Genomic DNA, 17,354 nt, shown 5'->3' with positions numbered 1-17,354 from the left:
GTTCCACAGTTCAAAGTTTACAACACTAGCCTGAGCTACTAACAATTTCAGCTCGCATCCATAGAATACTCTAAGAGTTTTTATGTCAGACCCACACTGTCACATAGGAAAGGTAAAAGCAACATCCTTCAGCAGAGTGGCAGGGCAGCAGCAGTCCTTAATGCCATGGTGTGTCTGAAGATACTGACACAGAACTTTCTTCTTCCTCTGTACTTTTAAGGGAAAAGCAATGCTGATAACCAGCTTTTAGGCAATAAATAAAATTAGGCAATAAACACTACCTTGCTGAGGGAATTAGGTTGAGAGCTCCATGAAGAACATAGTCAAGCTCAGCATGTTTCTCCACCACAAGTGCCACCAAGCCCTCACAGCAGGCTGTTCGCAAGGCAACATTCTCACTGCAGCACTTCTCCCAAAGCAGGTTCAGAGCAGGAGTCTGAAGGCAAAAGCATGGGACACAAGCATCAGACTGATTTATCTTTGTTCATCTCAAACACACTTTGAAATAAAAAACAGCTCAATCACTTCTCCTGAAGCCTTAGAGAGCAGAAGAGGCAGCTAGAGTACAGATTCTATTCCTGAGAAAGCCAGGACAAAAAGTCAAAGTGGAGACAGCTCCCACTTTCCTGCCCTCTGATGTCTATGCCCCATAGTAGGGCGTAACATTTACTGTCTCTGACAAAAAGGTAATGAGGATGAATTTTTCAGCTGTTCCTATGCAGATAGAATCATGGAATGGATTGTGTTGGAAGTGACCATAAAGACCATCTAGTTCCAAGTCTGGGACATGGAAACAGATGCCACTCACTGTCAGGTTGCCCAGGTTCCCATCCAACCTGACCTTGAACACATCTAGGGATAGGACACCCACAGGCAGGTTATCATCAGTTTCCTGATTTAAAAAATAAGGATGCAATTGGAGACAACTCCAAAATTGTCATGACAAGCTGTGTCTACACCAAGGCGTAGCACAGACAGCTAAAGACAGGCTTACACAGGGCAATCCAAAGGTAAGTTGCCTTTACTAAACACATAAAGTTCTATTTGCTCGTGAGCATGAAGATTTGGCAGCAACCATCAAAACTGCTGCTGGTTTCCATGGTAAATTAGTATTCACAGATTAGTTTGCTGACTTCGTGACTTTCAACTGGAGAACAAGGAAGGTTTTAAAACAACCAACAGTGCAAAATGCTCCTGAGTATAAAGACAGTATGCAATGTCTAACCAGCATAATCTTCTGCCTCCTAGCATACTAGAATGTGTTGCTGTATTTCATTTTAATACCTTCACATAAGCAAGCACTGAGGGGAAAATATCAGCTTGTAGCTCAAAACTAGAACATAATTTGGGAACTTGATTATGATCATGACTGTGAAGGAGCTTCTGTTAAATAAACTACACACCTCCAATACTCTCTCAAATCAAAACTTAGTGCTTTTCAGGTCTGGGTCTGTTAGAGTGAAGTCCCCAGATTATGTAATAAAAATCCACAGATCAACTTCTGTTCATTTCTAGACATGTCAGCTTTTGGGGAGAAAAACCAGAGGGACAAATTCTAGCTAACACCTTTCCCATTTGCAGTGGGAAATGTGACACTTGATTCTGCCTATATTTCATATACCTTGTTAACAAGACATGCACTTGAGTGAACTTGACTCATTTAAAATGCAAACACTAAGTATGCCTTTACATCCTGCTCCCTCCTGAAGAAATACAATGTCTAGTTACCTGATATGAAATATAACACCAATGCAGATATATAAAAAGCCATACTTCTTGAAATTTTTATAGCAATGTAAACAAATTTCCAACTCAAGAAACAATGTCTCAGTCTCCGTACTTCACTCTCAGTAACATAACTAAATTAAACTCTCTTAAACTGAACATAGCTAGATATAGGTATTCACAGCTAGATACAGGATTAAGGCTTCTGCCATTAAATCTTGTAATGGAAGTAAACTGCCCTTCTGATGCCAGAGTTTAACTGTTTCTGTATGCCCAGATACATATTGATAACTATTTATTTAACTTCTAGAATTGTATTAAAATTACACAGTGAAAAATGGGAAAACCTAGAAAAAACACATAGAATAATCACATAATGATGAAAGAGGAGATGAAAGTGAAAAAATGCCACAGACCTGGTCAGAAGCCTGTCTGATCTTCTTTGAAGAAACTTTTTCTTTCAGTACTGCAGCAATCAGATGGCCCACTGCCTAAAGAGAAAAAAAAAAACAAAAACCACACAAAGATGCATAAAAAGAAATAAAAAGCACATGCATGATTTTTAAATTCTCCATCAAGAAGTCTTTACAATGCTGATGTTTATGATCATTTCATTATGATTGAAATACTAACCTTATGGATATTGAAGATGAAATATGCTTTAGGGTCAAAAATGTCCATAATGTTGATATACTCACTTTTACTGTTTTGCTGAGGCACAAAACAAACTTCCACAGGGCTCCACTAAGTCCAAAGGCCTCTTTTTTACAGGTACATATTTTGATACAACAACTTCAATAAACTTTACACCTCCATTGCAGCACAGATCTCCATGTCCTTAAAAGCACTAGTAATTAATAAATCCTGTACTATATAGGTAAGCAAAAGCAAGAGAAGAAACAGAACACTGCACACCTAAGCAACTTGCCCAAATTTTTGCACCACAAGTTTTGCCTTAAGCACTTTGCATATCCCTTTATCACAGCTCCTGCCAGAAATATTTCATTTACTTTAAACAGCGCATTTGACATTAGCATTATTCCTCATTAAGCTGTTTCATGGCAGAAATCATTAACAAGCTTTAAACAGTCAAGGTCTTCAAAACAAAAAGTTTCAGTTCCCCAAAATAGCCCGGGTTTACTCTTTTGAGGTACAGATTAGGTTCCTCATTCTATTTTAGTAGAAGTCTGATTTCCTCAAACTGTCTTTCAAAATCCAAATGTGAACTGAAATACCCTCATCAGGTATTTGAACCTAGGCTTTTGTTTTCTGACTCATCTGTAATGTCTTACTCTGTCTTGTTTCATAATTTTTGATACTCTTACACAGAAAACCCATTTTTGTGAAAGACAGAAAGACATGTTTTCATAGTAACAGCACAAAAATGTTTCAGACTATCAATGCGCCCAGAACAGCTGCTGAATCTACTCTTCTCTGCTAATGACAGATCATTACTTTTGGAAAAATCAAACTACGCCAGCAAAGAATAACAATAAAAATTAGCATTTCATTTTTCTTAGTATATAAAAAGACAGGAACAGACTATTTTCAGTGTTTCAAGATTCCTTCTCCTTCCAAGATTTATTTCCACTTCAGTCATGCACTAATTGCTAACCTGTCATAACAAACCTAAATAAGAGCTTATATTTCTTGCAAAGACAGCACCTGACACACTCCTAGACTACAAGGACTATGCTTTTCACAAGTAAGGAAATGTACTCTAACACATTTGACTTAAAAAGACAGGTTATTTGGAAATCTTGCTCTCGAGGAAGCAGGAGAAAATGGGACCCAGTCAAAGTAACCGTTTACCTCTGTTTACAATGAACCCATCACAAGAGCAAGTGTGCTCCCCGGGCAGGTCAGGTGTCTTTCAGTGCACTTACAAGGGAAGCCAACATATTTTTCCCACTTAAAAAGGACCTTCAGAAGTTAATTCAGACCTACATCCTTAAGACACTTCTGTTACACAGGAAAAGGGGCTTATTAATAGAAACTTGGCTTTTGCAGTGACCTAACCATACAGAAAAGTCAAAATGCAGATTAGTTCTCTGCATTTCTAGAACTTGATCAAGCAGTAAAACTTCATGACCCACAAATCTGTGCTCAAGTTCCTCACTTTTCTGATCAGTGTGTAGACACACTCTGCAGAGCAGATATCTTGGCTGGTCCCAGAGAGAGAAGACATCTCTTATGAAGTTGAATCCTGACCTGATTATAGTTTGAAGATTACAGAATGCTTTTCAGGGTCAGAATACAAGTGGAAACTATCAAAACAGCCAAAGAACAGGACAAAAATCAACCAAAGCACATTAGCAGACCTTAATGATTTGCAGCTGCAATAATGAGCCAGGACATTTAAGGAATACAACAGTGTTACTACAGGGACATTCTGCACTAAAGAAAAATTGACTGCTTCGCAGATGCTGAGTCCTACTCATCAAGGCTAATGGTATAAACTCATCTGCAGTGCAAGACTCTCTGCTAGACCTTAGATGAACTCCAGCTTTCAGGAACATGGCTTTCTCTCCCAAATGCCAAGTTGATGACAAGTAGACTTGGATGTCTCTTTCAAACCTAATTACTGTTAAACCAAAGAGAACTGACTGAAGAGGCAAGAGAGGCACCGGGTTGCACAGACCGCATTCTGATCAACTTATTTCACCAAGCAAATGGGTACATATTTAATCCTAAATACAAAACAGGAGAGGAAGAAAACAGGGAAATTAGCAATGAACTTACAGCCAAAGAGATACATTTTTAACACTGAAATGAGAAATTATCAAAGTAAAGAACATGTATGTTACCAAGTAAAGAACCAGAGGCTATTACTGCTATTACTCTTTCCTGTCCATTAAACATACTGTGATAAACACTTTTTGTACATTATAATTTCAGGTGAAACTGACGAGGAACAAATGTGTGGATCAGAAAATACAGGGGGCTGAGCTGAGCTGCATATACTTATCCCTTGATGACAGACAAGACTGCAGTAGTTCATCAGTTCTCACCACCAAGGAAGAAACAGAGCAGTTCTATGAAACATTACAAAGTACTTCAGCCCCACACACAGTATCTGGTAATTTCTGGTGTCTTGAGATCACAAGGTCACTAAAAACCACTTGGCCACACTCCAGCCTTCCAGTCATGGAAAGTTTCTGATTTTCCTGAAGAGATTTTATAGTGATGAGCAATTATGGCCTGTGTCTGAATTACACAGAGAGGGCAATTAGGATTTTATTGTGATTTAGGAATAGTCTGTTTCTCTGGTTTTCTGACTTTGAAAAAAAAACCCAGATAGGCAGATAAGCAGCAGCTGTTGGAACAAACATTTCCACAAACAACTTGATTTATCTTAATGTTTTCCAAAAATTACCTGTGACTGAACAACTGCATTAGGAAATTCAAATCGCTTCTTGATGTCATCCAACATTCTGGCTCTGACATATGACACTAAATTTCACTCTGTAAGAGAGATTAAAAAAATATACTTAGGACGAGGAAGGACAGCATACCATGTATTACATGCTCTCCACCCCCCCCCCATTTATGTGTTATTTAACAACAGATGCAAGCATTAAAGCATTTTCTTCCCTCTCTGAAGACTACCATATCACTTTGTCTTTTGGGCTTGAACCCAAGAAATGGTGAATACTCATTGGTCCTGCACAAAGAATGGGTTACAGACATTTCTTGAAGCTGCAACAAATATACCATTCCATATGGCACAGCATATGTGTACTCCAGGAGCATGTATTCTTGGGAGCATTTTAAGTATATTTCATTGAATTGAAAATGAGAGAGCTCAAAAGGGATGTCCACAGTCTCACAAATATGATTTAAAATGCAAAATTATCCACAAACTTTCCATCATTTCATGTAAAAGCAGAAGTAAAACAAACAGAAGACCAACCTGTGAGACTACAAATGGTAATTGTAGTAAGGGGCTGGAACACTTGAAGCGAAAACCTTCCCTGTAAACTGGAATATGCAGGTACTCACAAGCACATATGAACCTACATTAAAGAGGAATCAGAAGTCAGTTTATTGCACACCAATGAAACTGATGGTCACTGCAAATTCTCACATATTTCAGTTTACTGTAAACTCACCTCCAGTCCCTTGGAATGGCTTCCTCAAAAAACCAAAAAAGCTAGTACTTGTTGAAAACCTAAGTGCAATCCTTTGCAATAAGCACTGAGGAAACATATACATGGAAAATACTCAAATTTCAAGACATGCTATCAGTGTCATACATTCAGAATCTTGCCACTTTAAAAAAAAAGATGGAATTAAAGCCTGGATACAAGCAACACTCTATGTGCCACAAAAAACACCATTTGTGGCAGGAAAACTCAAAATTAATAGCTACATTAATAGATCAGGGAACACAAATTCCTCACAGTTAAGCAGTGAGGTATTCCCTTACACTTGTGGATTGCATGTCTGAAAGTGCAGGAGAAAAAACCAACACTGATGCTGGCATGCTATGTATAGTTTTAGAATAAATGTTATGGCATTTTGAGACAATAGGTGTCCATATAATAAATGAACACTCATTAAACTAGAGCTGATATCTTGCTTTAAAAAAAAATATTCCTACAGCAAACAATTCCAGATGTACTTAGATCTGTTGAGCATAGCTAGTAACTCCAGTGGATCTAGATGCATCAGTTTATCTGTGTATATAAACCTAAGCCCCCTCAGTTCCACCCAATAAGCAGCAAAATGAGGTAAAGCTCCTTCCTGGACAGTTTTGACAGGAACACACTGGAATTATATTGTATCTCTAATCAGGTAATTATGACTAAAAGGAAAAACTACTACAGAGAATCATTACAAGCACAGAACATACTTTCAATGTAAGTACAAATCAGCTATTCCAGATAGACTAGAAGTCTATTGCCCTTGCATGAGACACAAATCCTAAATTTCTCTCAATCTAAACTAAATATCCACAGGATAGTTACAATGCAACAGCTATATCAGTGCAATTAAATTAAACACTACCTAAACTGTTCCTCAGTCTTCAGCACTCGCCCTAAGCAAAGGTAACTGTGTATCCACATGGAATGTCCATAAAATTTAGAGGATACATGGATAATCACGGCTGGCAAAGACCTAAAGATGCTTTTTGTTCAACCTCCCAAAGGAAGTTCAGATATATAGTCAGACCAGGTTGCTCAAGGCTTTGCTTCAGTTTGGCTTTAAAAACCTTCCAAGATCAGGGAAGGCACCACTTTACTGAGCTGTCCTGATCAACAAAGGCATTCTCTCCATTACTAGGCTTTAGCTCTTTCCCCATGAACTCCTGTGAAGCACCTGGCTATGCCTTTTCATCCCCTCCCCCTGGTGCCAAGCACTGCTACTGGCTACCACTGTTCAGCTGTCCCTCCTCCCAGCTGCACAGTCCTAGAAACCACAGCGAAAGGATCCTCACAGGGAAAGGAGCTCAGCCCCATTATCTCCATCATCTCTGCTGAATTCAGGCCCTATCTCTGCCTGATAAGCATAAGCATCTGTGTAGCCTTAAGCTTGACTTACTGCAAGATAGCCACAAAGTTGTTCTACCACTGCCCTTCAACTGGAAAAGGGCCAAAAATATGATTAAGGGTTTATGACATAATGACAGGAAGATCACTCAGCAATTACTGTTATAGGGAAAGCTGACACAAGCCAAGGAAATTTATTTTTACTAAAGAAAACTGAGTAGACTAGTAAGAAATACAAAAAGATTTAGAAACACATTCCCTCCACCTTTCCTTCCTTCTGGGGTCAACTTCACTCACTACCAACTTCTCTACCTCTTCCCCCTAACTGGAGTAGGGGGTCAGGAAATGAGGTCAGTCACACTTTTCCCAGCTCCAGCATGGGATCCCAACCACAGTTTGCAGTTCTTCATCAACTGCTCCAGCGTGGGTCCCTTCTATGGGGTACAGTTGATCAGGAACAAACTGCTCAACTGTGGATCCTAAGTCTTGCCAGCATGGGTTCCTGCCTTCATGGTCCCACTGGTCCTTTCAGAAGCCAGCATGGCCTCCTCTCCATGGAGTCACAGCCTCCTTTGGGCATCTAACCAGTCTAGCATGGGGCTCCCCACTGGTGGACACCTGCTTCACCACAGACTTCCATGGGATGCAAAACACACATGAGTACTTCACCATGGTCTTCACCATGGGCTGCAGAGCAATCTTTGCTCCAGCACCCAGAGCATCTCGTCTCCCACCTCCTGCACCTTGGTGTCTGCAGGGCTGTTTCTCTCATGTTCTCACTTCTCTCCTTGGGCTGCTGTTGTGTAGCAGTTTTTCACCTTCTTACACATGTTATCCCCGAGGATAACTGGTGGGCTTGGCCTTGGCCAGAGGCTGGTCCATCTGGAGCCCTCTGGCATTGGCTGTGTCAGATGTGAGGTTTTGGCAGCTTCTCCCAGAGGCCACCCCTGTAACTCTTCTGCTACCATATCCTTGCCACGCAAATCTAATAAAGCATTCTAATGCTAAGACGGAAAAGCATTGCTAATTCAAGTGAACCACAGAGAGGCTGTCACTGCATTACACTTTCGGATGTGGTCCAATTCTCCAAAAGAAACTTTGTCAAGGTAAATTAGGCTACATAAAAGAAACTGAGTGCAGGGAGCACTGAGACCATATTTCTCGCCTGTGATCTGAGAGCCTCTGGCTCCTTTTTAAGGATTCTCGATTAAACTGGTGTTCCTACCCAGCCAGGAGCGAGAACACCTGCGCACACCCTCACCGCTTGCGTGCGACAAAGTCAAACGTCTCAGAGCGACCAGCTTTAAACAAAACCGTAAAACAAACAACACCCCCTCTCACAGGGCAGTAGCAGCAACTGCCTTTACTTCGCTGTCGTCCTGACGCCGCAGATCGCTCCCACCGCCCGCCCCGCGCTCCCCGGGGCCCCTCACCTCGGCCGGGCCGGGCTGGGCCGGGCTCGCTGCGCCTCCGCCACGGCCGCGCCGCCGCCCGCAACCGGCCGCGCACAGCGCGCATGCGCGGCGGCTGGCGCAGGCGCGGCGGGGCAGAGGGGCCGCGCTGGCCGGGCCGCGGGAGCGGACCGGGCCTCCGCGGTGGTACACGGGCCTTCATCGGCTTCGAAAGTACCACGGAGTGGGTGTGTCAGCCTCTAAATGCTGCGGCAGGCAGTCATCAGCGAGTGCAGGAGCATCAGGAAGATTATGGACGTGAAGAATAAATGGTGTTCTGGTTGCTGCAGGGTGCCACGTAATCACAGAATCACTTAGGTTGCAAAACACCTCTAAGAACATCGAGGGTGCAGCTGTCTCAGAGACGAAATAAGAGTTTAAACTCAGTTCTGATGTATTTCGGTAACTGCCCTGCCACTAACTGGTAACCACACATCTGTGTGCGTATTCCGTATTCTTTTAAGATTATTAGTTTAATGCAAAGTAGCTCTTCTGTTCCCTAACATCAAAGCAACACACACCTTCTGCGAGGCACATATAACATAAGAATGCCTGCCAGTGAAAATATTTTCAGAAAAATTCAGAAATATTTTGAAAGGAATTTGTTTGAAAATGGTTATGTTATTCTCTCAGATTATTTTCTCTCAAGGTTCTCTTCTCTGAGTTGGTTTGAGCTGAAAGTAGTAGAATGCTGACAAATGAAAAACAAAAGTAAATGCAGACAAGTCTGTCTAGTATTTCTTCAGCCTTTTCATTTAAAAACATCAGGAATATATTGTTTTCAGTTTCACCAGCTAAAGCTGTAGACAGTTTATGGTACCCAAAGAACCCTGCCACTGCCTACATTGAATTGGTGGAAACACATAGACTGCCACTTCCAAGAGGCACTAAAAGCCCAGAAGTGAGTCACTGTATTTTCTTGAGCTGCCTACAGGTGTACAATGCAAAGGGAAGATCAATCAGATCCCAGAGAACATGTGGGCTGCTGGCTTTATCTGTGACCTCTCTGCAGCAGCCGTTTTCAAGCTGCACATACAAGTATTTGTGACATGGCTTTTGGCTCAGTACACTCGGGCTAAGATGGGCTCCCATGTCTGCCTGCTGCTGAAGTGTCATAAAATGAGGAAAAAGGACCTCTAGGAGCTTTCACAAGGATGTATTTCAGTCCATCTCCAGGTCACCATAGGTAGTGACATGAATCCAAAGGGATTGTTCAGTCTTGTCTGCCCATTCCATGCTTTCTGCTTTATCTAAGAACATCTTGTTATTGTTGACATTTTGAGATTAGTAGTCAGCTATGAAGGGCTATCACTCCACCCATTCAGAGCATTCATGCACTTTGATGCAGATCCAGTGTGAGGGCAGAACTGAGAAAAAAGTCCCTGATTTGTATCCTCACAAGTTTTTGAGATGAATAAGAGTGGAGATTGCTTAACTCTTGCCAGGGAGAACTCTGCAACTCAAAGATTAGCCTTGAAATGCCTTACTGAACTTCATGATGTAGGAATTCATAGATAAAAAGTCTCTTTGTATTAGTGCGAGCAAGGCCCGTGGCATTTTTTGACTGCCTGTACAGAAGTTTTCATTTTATAATTCCAGGTTGCAGAGCTTGCCTGACAGGTGAAGAGCATCTCCGTAGCATGCCATGCAGGGAAACTTCTCCAGTGCTGTGGTGTGTTCTTAAGTTCGTTAGTTTGCTCCCCCCATTTTCTGTATTACTTCCTGCTGCTACCCTGCCAGTTATGTTGCTATGGAAATGAAACTGCTCCTCCCTTGGTTTCTCTTATAAAGTGAAAGTTGTTTCCTCCTTGGGGTCAGTCAATCACTCTTTTTCTCCTCCCAGGTTTCGAGAATTTTCCTTTCTCTGGGAGGTATGGTTGGCTGTAGCCCCGGAGCCCCTCCTATGATTTATAACAGTTGGTTACTTTAGTGTATCAGTTATGTTTCGTACCTCCAAATATGTATTTCTATTGGATAGCCGGGTTTCCCTGCCTTCTTCCCCCCTTTTCCCTTAAAACCCTCTCCTGCCCCTTGTTCGGGGCCATTTGCTGGGTGTTTTCCCCTCTTTGTTGGTTCTTCTGTAATAAACCGACAGTTTTACCCCCAGCAAGTGGTCGCCTCCTGATTCGTCTCTCACCGCGCTGCTCCGAGCTATCCCCCCAGCTCAGCCCGAGGCCAAAGCCGCCGAGGGGAGTTGTTTTCTGATGCGCAGGGGCCCTGGCCTTCGCCCCTCACCAGATAGCCGGATTCCAGGGCCGTTCACGCCCCCGCGCACTCCAGCTGTGTGTCAGCTCCGTGTTATGCCCTAGACATGGGAGCTGTAGTTCCGAGTGCAGTTCTAAGTAGGCTACTGCCCAAATGAGCATTAGCCAAAATAGCTTTCAATTTGATGCAAACTGCAATGCGATCTCCTGAAATTAAAGGAGCACGTAGTAATTTATTTTGGTGCAGACCATTGATGTGTGCTTATACTGTGAAGCATCTTGCTTTGACAAGCAGCTCACCAGAGGTTTCATACTTGGTGTGAGAATATTAGGAGTATCAAACCACTTCTATGGATTACTTGACTGTGATGTGTAATTGCTAGCACTGTTTCTAAGTCCTGAGTTTCATGCAGGTCATCTGAGGACATTGAGGCACAAGAACACTGTATGTAACAGGAATGCTCTCACAAAGGGCTCTTGGTAGCTTCGGAGGCTCAGCTGTGTCTTGAGACAAAAGGAGCCCATCTCATCTTCGTTAAACCGTTTACTGTCCTATGGTCTCAATCTGTTTTAATTACATATTTTTCTAGGCTGATATCTCAGAAGCAGGACAAGAGCAGAAGATATCTCTTACAAGACATACTTCAGTTTACAGATATTGCTTTTGATTGTCTTTCAACTTGCAAGGCATATAGAGCCTGGCTGTGAAACCAAGATATGTCGCCTGTAGTGGCCTGAAGTGGTGTCCCCAGCTTTCAAGGTCTTCCATTAAAGTAGTAGAAATACTTGGAGGTTTTGAAGGTAGCATCAGTGTCAAAGTTAAAACTGGGTTTGATTCAGAGCAGTTCATATCTGCTGCAGATCATGCAGAAAAATGTTTTCCCTAGAAAATTTTTGAAACCAGTTTTCCCTTTTGAAAGAAATTTGACACCTTTGGGTGGTGTCTCCAACATGATTTCTGCAAGTCTTAATATGGTCTATCTGTTATATAAAAACTAATAAAAATAGAATTCGGCTAGCTTGTATTGGGCTACCAAATAGGACTACCACCCTCCAGTTTGTGTGACAAGAGTCCTTAAAAGGGTCAGCAAATCTGTGAAAAGTGCCCTGTTCTCTGGCTTGTGAATTTTCTTCCAGGAAAAACACTAGGCAGGAGTCCTTGTCTCCAGTTACATGTTTTCTAGGATATTTGAAGTTGTTTTATTATGGGACAATCTAATTTTATGAGGGGTATTGCATGTAATGCTCTCCAAGAAATGCCAGAAGGTTCTCTTGGCAGCATTTGTAGTGTGCTGTAAGGTCTCCCACTGAAGGTTACTATGCAAATGAAAATCATGCAGTAATAGCACTGATAATGGCCTAATCTGCATATCTCATTTCTTACATGGAATTTTATCCAAACCAGAAAGCAATTCTGGCTTTAATCATGAAGCAGAGAAATAAAAGTTCCAGTTAAGTATATATTGCAGAAATCAATAGCAGCAAAGCCTACCACTATAGAAATATATTTATTTTAAATCTCTTGAGCCTGATAATGAAATATGGTTTTAGCAAATGGACCTGCCTAGTCAGCTAAGTCTTTAGCCATTATAACTAAGAAGACTCATCTAAAATGCACTCAACTTTCAACGCAGCTGGTTTTGCTCCAAACACTAGTCAGCTATGAAGGGCCATCACTCCACCCATGCAGAGCTTCCGTGGACTTCGATGCAAATCCAGTGTGAGGGCAGAACTGAGAAAAACTGATTTGTCCCTGATTTGTATCCTCATGGGCTATTGAGATGAGTAAGAGTGAAAATTGCTTAACTCTTGCCAGGGAGAACTCTGCAACTCACAAGATTAGGCTTGAAATGCCATGCTGAATTTTATCCTGTAGGAATTGATAGATTAAAAGTCTCTCCTGTGTTAGTGTTAGTGCAAGCAAGGCCCATGGCATTTTTTGACTATCTGTACAGCACTTGCTTTACTGAAGGGTAATATACAAAGTTTGAGGCATACTTCTGACAAAGATAATTGCGCTTTTGGACTATTTCAGTGTCCCATGGATTGTATCGAGTGGCAGAGAGTTTTAAAGAGATAGAAGAATTTTTGGCATCAGATCTCACTCTGAGGCTCATGGATCCTACAAAGCCCTTTAATATATTTGTTCATGAATGAAAGTGAATAGCTAATGGGGTGAGAACACTGAAATTAGGACCTCACCAGCGACTGGTTTCATACTACTCTGTACAACTAGATCTGATTTTATTAAATCAGTGGCAACAACAGTTACAATATTAGAAAGAAGTCACCCTCTTGTTGTGGAATACACTGTAACAAATTTATGTCCCACACAAGGCGGAAATACTTTTGAAACAGTACACAACTCAAACCTTATTGCCACTATGTGCCCATGATGTCACTTCTAGTGCTGGATAATATAACTTTGAAAACGTACAGTGGGGCCAAACATCACTAGTATGAGCAGGTGATGAACACTTCAAGGAAACTGCAGGGAGATGTAACTGTTGTTGTTCCTTTGCACAATCCAGACGTAACTTTTTAGGTAGTTCATCTTCATACTCTCATGCGCAACAATGAATGAGATACACTGTGAACAGCCAAGGACCAGTAATGGAAGCTGAACCTCTCTAGACTGCAAAATAACAAACGGCATTCTACTTTCATTTACATGATGCAGCACAGCAAAACCTAAATAATGAAGTTAAGGATGTGATTTAAATTGTTTTATGCCTCCACTTTTTTTCTTTAAATGAGCATTAGCTAATGTCACTAAACTACAAGAAGACTGCTCAGAGTCCCTAAAACACATGAGTATTCTAATTGTTGTCACTGAGATTAACAAGACTATTAATTTGTTTTGATTTACTCAGTGTGTGTTTGCAAGTCATGATGTGACTTTAGCAAGACCAAGGAAGTGATCATCCCCTTACTGGTGAGGCTGCACCTTGAATCCTGTGTTCAGTTTTGGGCCCCTCCTTCACTACGGAACAGGCATTTTGCCCGAGCATATATCCAGAGAAGGAGAGCAAAGCTTTTGGAAGGTCTGGAGGACAAAATATACAAGTAGCACTTGAGGGAGCTGGGGTTGTTTAGCCTGGAGACAATGAGCCTGACTGGAGACTGTATCTCTTCCTAGAATTCCCCTGAAAGATTACAAGACTCCTGGCATGCATTTTCATAAGAATCATTGCACCTTTTTACCCTAGTCTCTCAAGGATTTCCTTGAGGTGGGGATGCAAGGGCAGAACATTGATGAATGATGTCATGGGAAACTATTGCTCTTGCTCTACGTATATATATATATATATATATATATATGTATTTGCAGTCTGAAGTGGATAAAATGTATAGTTTTGGTCAGTTTAAATATGCTGTCTGAGGAACAAATAATGGAGAATGGGTGAGGCAGCAGAGCATTGAAAGGTGGAAATTGTAGTAAATCAGGATAGCATGCTTTTTTCGTTTGTATCTTTTGGAGAGCTGGGAAATTTTTATTGGAAATTGTAAATATATGTAAAAGTGTCTGGAATTGATGACACATGGTGATGAAAAGTATTCTGATAGGAAGTTCATTGTTCATTGAGGGGTGCCTACCGTTAGGAGAAGTGTAAATGAAGTATACCTGCTTACTAGTAAAATCTATTGAATTCAGTGGACCACACAGAGCTTATGTGGAAGGCCATCTGAATCCTGAATGGTAAGTCAGAATATACAGACTGCAGATTCATTGATCCCCTTCTAGCAGCTGGCGAAACATGTCTAGCCATCTCAATTCTGTTTTGTTCCCCTCTATGACTTCATAAAAATTACTTCTCGCTTCCTCACTATGCTGTGATTATTGGCTGACTCCTGTATAATGACCAATTATGCTTTACAGCTTTCTAATATATGAAAGTTGCTATATTCATATGTATCATATTCACATGATTTTTGTTTAGATTTCTGAAATGTGCCTATCAAGCTCCTAAGGCCAGATGTCTGAAAATATATACGTAATATATTCCTTAAACTTTTCAATGTTCTCCCAAATGTTGAACTAGGTGTGCACTTCAGTTTCTCTGTTCTCCAATACTGCTTTGGCTTACATGATATTTTCTATTTCTTAATTTTTTCTATTTTTTTCAGGGACAAAACTTTCTTCTCACTGTGTTTAACTGCTTTCAACCTTCATACCTTATCTGGTTTTTTCCCGGTTAAATAATTTAGTTAGTCTCTTTATTTCAATTTGCCATCCATAAAGTTGGAGTAAAACTACTTTCGGAATCAGTGAGGGCATAATCAAGGATTCCTTAAAGATAAGGACAGCTAAGATCCAGTGGCAATATGAGTATTTATCACTGATTTAAAAATCTGATTTTCACTAGAAGTTTTTCACCAAGGTAATGTTAAGCCATTTCAGATTCTCATTTTCTAGTGATGCTGGGAATAAAGATTTGGCTAGTTTATGGCTCTCACAATGAAAGTGAAGATAGTGTAGTCTTGTACCTTTCTGATACTCTTGTAATGAAGCTGTAGAATAGCATAAGTATTCTATGACCAAGATAATGGTGGTCATCTTATGTATAAATTCCTGAATTAGATAATGGTCAACTTTTAATGGTAAATAATGGTAACTAATAGTGGTATACTGGGTTTGCATGGCCAGGTTTTTGGTAGTGGCAGCTACAGGGATTGCTCTTGTGAGAAGCTCCTGGAAGCTTCCTCCATGTTTGGCAGAGCCAAAGTCAACCAGCTCCAAGATGGACGTGCCACTGGCCAAGATTGGGCCAGAAATGGTGGCAACATCTCTGATAACAGATTTAAGAAGGAAAATAGAAGTGTTGTGCAGATATAACTGCAGACAGAGAAGAGAAACAGCTCTGCAAACACAAGGTCAGTGCAGAAGGAGGGACTGGAGCTGAGATTCCCCTGCAGCCCGTGGTGCAGACCGTGCTGAAGCAGCTGCAGCCCATGGAGGATCACAGGGATGCAGAGATCCACCTAAAGCCCGTGGAGGAGACCCACAGCTGAGCAGGGGGTGTCTGAGAGGAGGCTGGGACCCCGGGGGAGGCCCGTGCTGGAGCTGGCTCCTGGCAGGGACCTGGGGAGAGAGGAGCCCACACCAGAGCAGATTTCCTGGGAGGAATTGTGATCCATGGGAGACCCCGGCTGGAGCAGCCTGTTCTTGAAGGACTGCACCCTGTAGAAGAGTGACCACATTGCAGCAGTTTGTGGAGGGCTTACCCATGGGATGGACTCACATTGGAGAAGTTCATGGAGAACTGTCTCCCATGAGACACCCCCACTGGAGCAGGGGAAGGAGTCCCCTTCCTGAGCAGTGGGAGAAACAACATGGGATGAATTGACCATAACCCCATGCCCGGTCTCCATGTGCTGCTGGGGGGAAGGAGGTAGAGCTGGCAAAGAGGGAGGAGTGGGAATAAGGTGTTTTAAGGTCTTACTTTACTTCTCATTATTGATTTTGTTAGTAATAAATTTAGTTAGTATCTCTAATTCAAGCCTGTTTCCTTCATGACAATATTTCATGAGTAGTCTCCCTCTATCTCTATCTCAGCCTATGAACTCTTCATTGTATTTTCTCTCCCCTGTCCAGCTGCAGAGGAAAGTGTGAGAGAGACATTGGTGAGTGCCTGGCATACAGACAGGGTCAATCCATGACAGTGTTTTTGGTGCCATAACTTGGATTCAAAGTGAGGTTGCTGCCACCACAAGAACCTGATGCAGAGTGAAGATGGTCACATAATTGCTTTATATTTGACTGATGGCTAATGGAGTGATTTCCTGTCAGGCCAGAAATTGAGAACACCGATTTCATCGAAGTTACTCCCTAATAGCTCCCTTGCACATATGATCAGACTGTCCTGGCTATGGCTGGAGAAATCCAAAACAAGTTCTCTGAACTTAGTCATTACACAGCTGTAATCAGAGTAGAGCATTTGACTTTATTTCTCTGACTAATAGGAGCATTTCCTCTAGGGACACTACCATTGTGAGGAAATAAACCCCTAAACACTTCCTTGTAGGTCTTTCAAGAAGACTTTTCCACTTTTGATGAATTTCCTTATGTGTCCTTAGAGACCACAAAAAAACCCAAACAAGCAAACTTTTATACTGTAATATTGTGCACAGCCAAGGTCCCTTTTTGCATTTATCTTCTGTTGTTATTACTATGTTCCTCTGAGGTGACCAGTGGTGAATTATAAATGGTTTTATATTGTTTTCTAAATCACGCAGCCCTTGGTCTTCCAGATGTTCCTATTGGTAAGGGAGTTTATATGTTTCTATCCGAAGTGCTTATTTTCCATTTGATTTGTGGTTAGAAATTAACAAGCCTCAAAACAGGCACACATTTGGCTCAGGCTGCTTGGCATTTGTTCATCATTTGTAGCTAACCAAAGAAAGCCAATCCAGACATAGTATTCTGCCACTAGATCCTGGCAGTCAGAGTGGCATTACAAAGAAACTTTTTAAGTCATATT

At 41.5% G+C, this 17,354-nt stretch overlaps 1 protein-coding gene across 1 annotated transcript in view; it reads right to left on the bottom strand.

The window, feature by feature from the left end:
- FOCAD (focadhesin) overlaps nucleotides 1-8,723 on the bottom strand; it is an 86,867-nt gene extending 78,144 nt beyond the window's left edge. The window contains exons 1-5 of the mRNA XM_064736046.1: nucleotides 8,651-8,723; nucleotides 5,639-5,741; nucleotides 5,102-5,190; nucleotides 2,142-2,216; nucleotides 282-436 (exon numbers count right to left, since the gene is read on the bottom strand). Of these exons, the coding sequence (XP_064592116.1) occupies nucleotides 282-436; nucleotides 2,142-2,216; nucleotides 5,102-5,158 (287 nt within the window). The 5' untranslated portion in view covers nucleotides 5,159-5,190; nucleotides 5,639-5,741; nucleotides 8,651-8,723. The remainder of the gene's footprint in view (nucleotides 1-281; nucleotides 437-2,141; nucleotides 2,217-5,101; nucleotides 5,191-5,638; nucleotides 5,742-8,650) is intronic.
- Between the last annotated feature and the right edge of the window lie 8,631 nt (nucleotides 8,724-17,354).

The sequence above is a fragment of the Zonotrichia leucophrys genome, chromosome Z (assembly GCF_028769735.1).
Source record: "Zonotrichia leucophrys gambelii isolate GWCS_2022_RI chromosome Z, RI_Zleu_2.0, whole genome shotgun sequence".
Classification (NCBI taxonomy): Eukaryota; Metazoa; Chordata; class Aves; order Passeriformes; family Passerellidae; genus Zonotrichia; species Zonotrichia leucophrys.
This window is presented reverse-complemented; position numbering and strand designations above follow the sequence as displayed.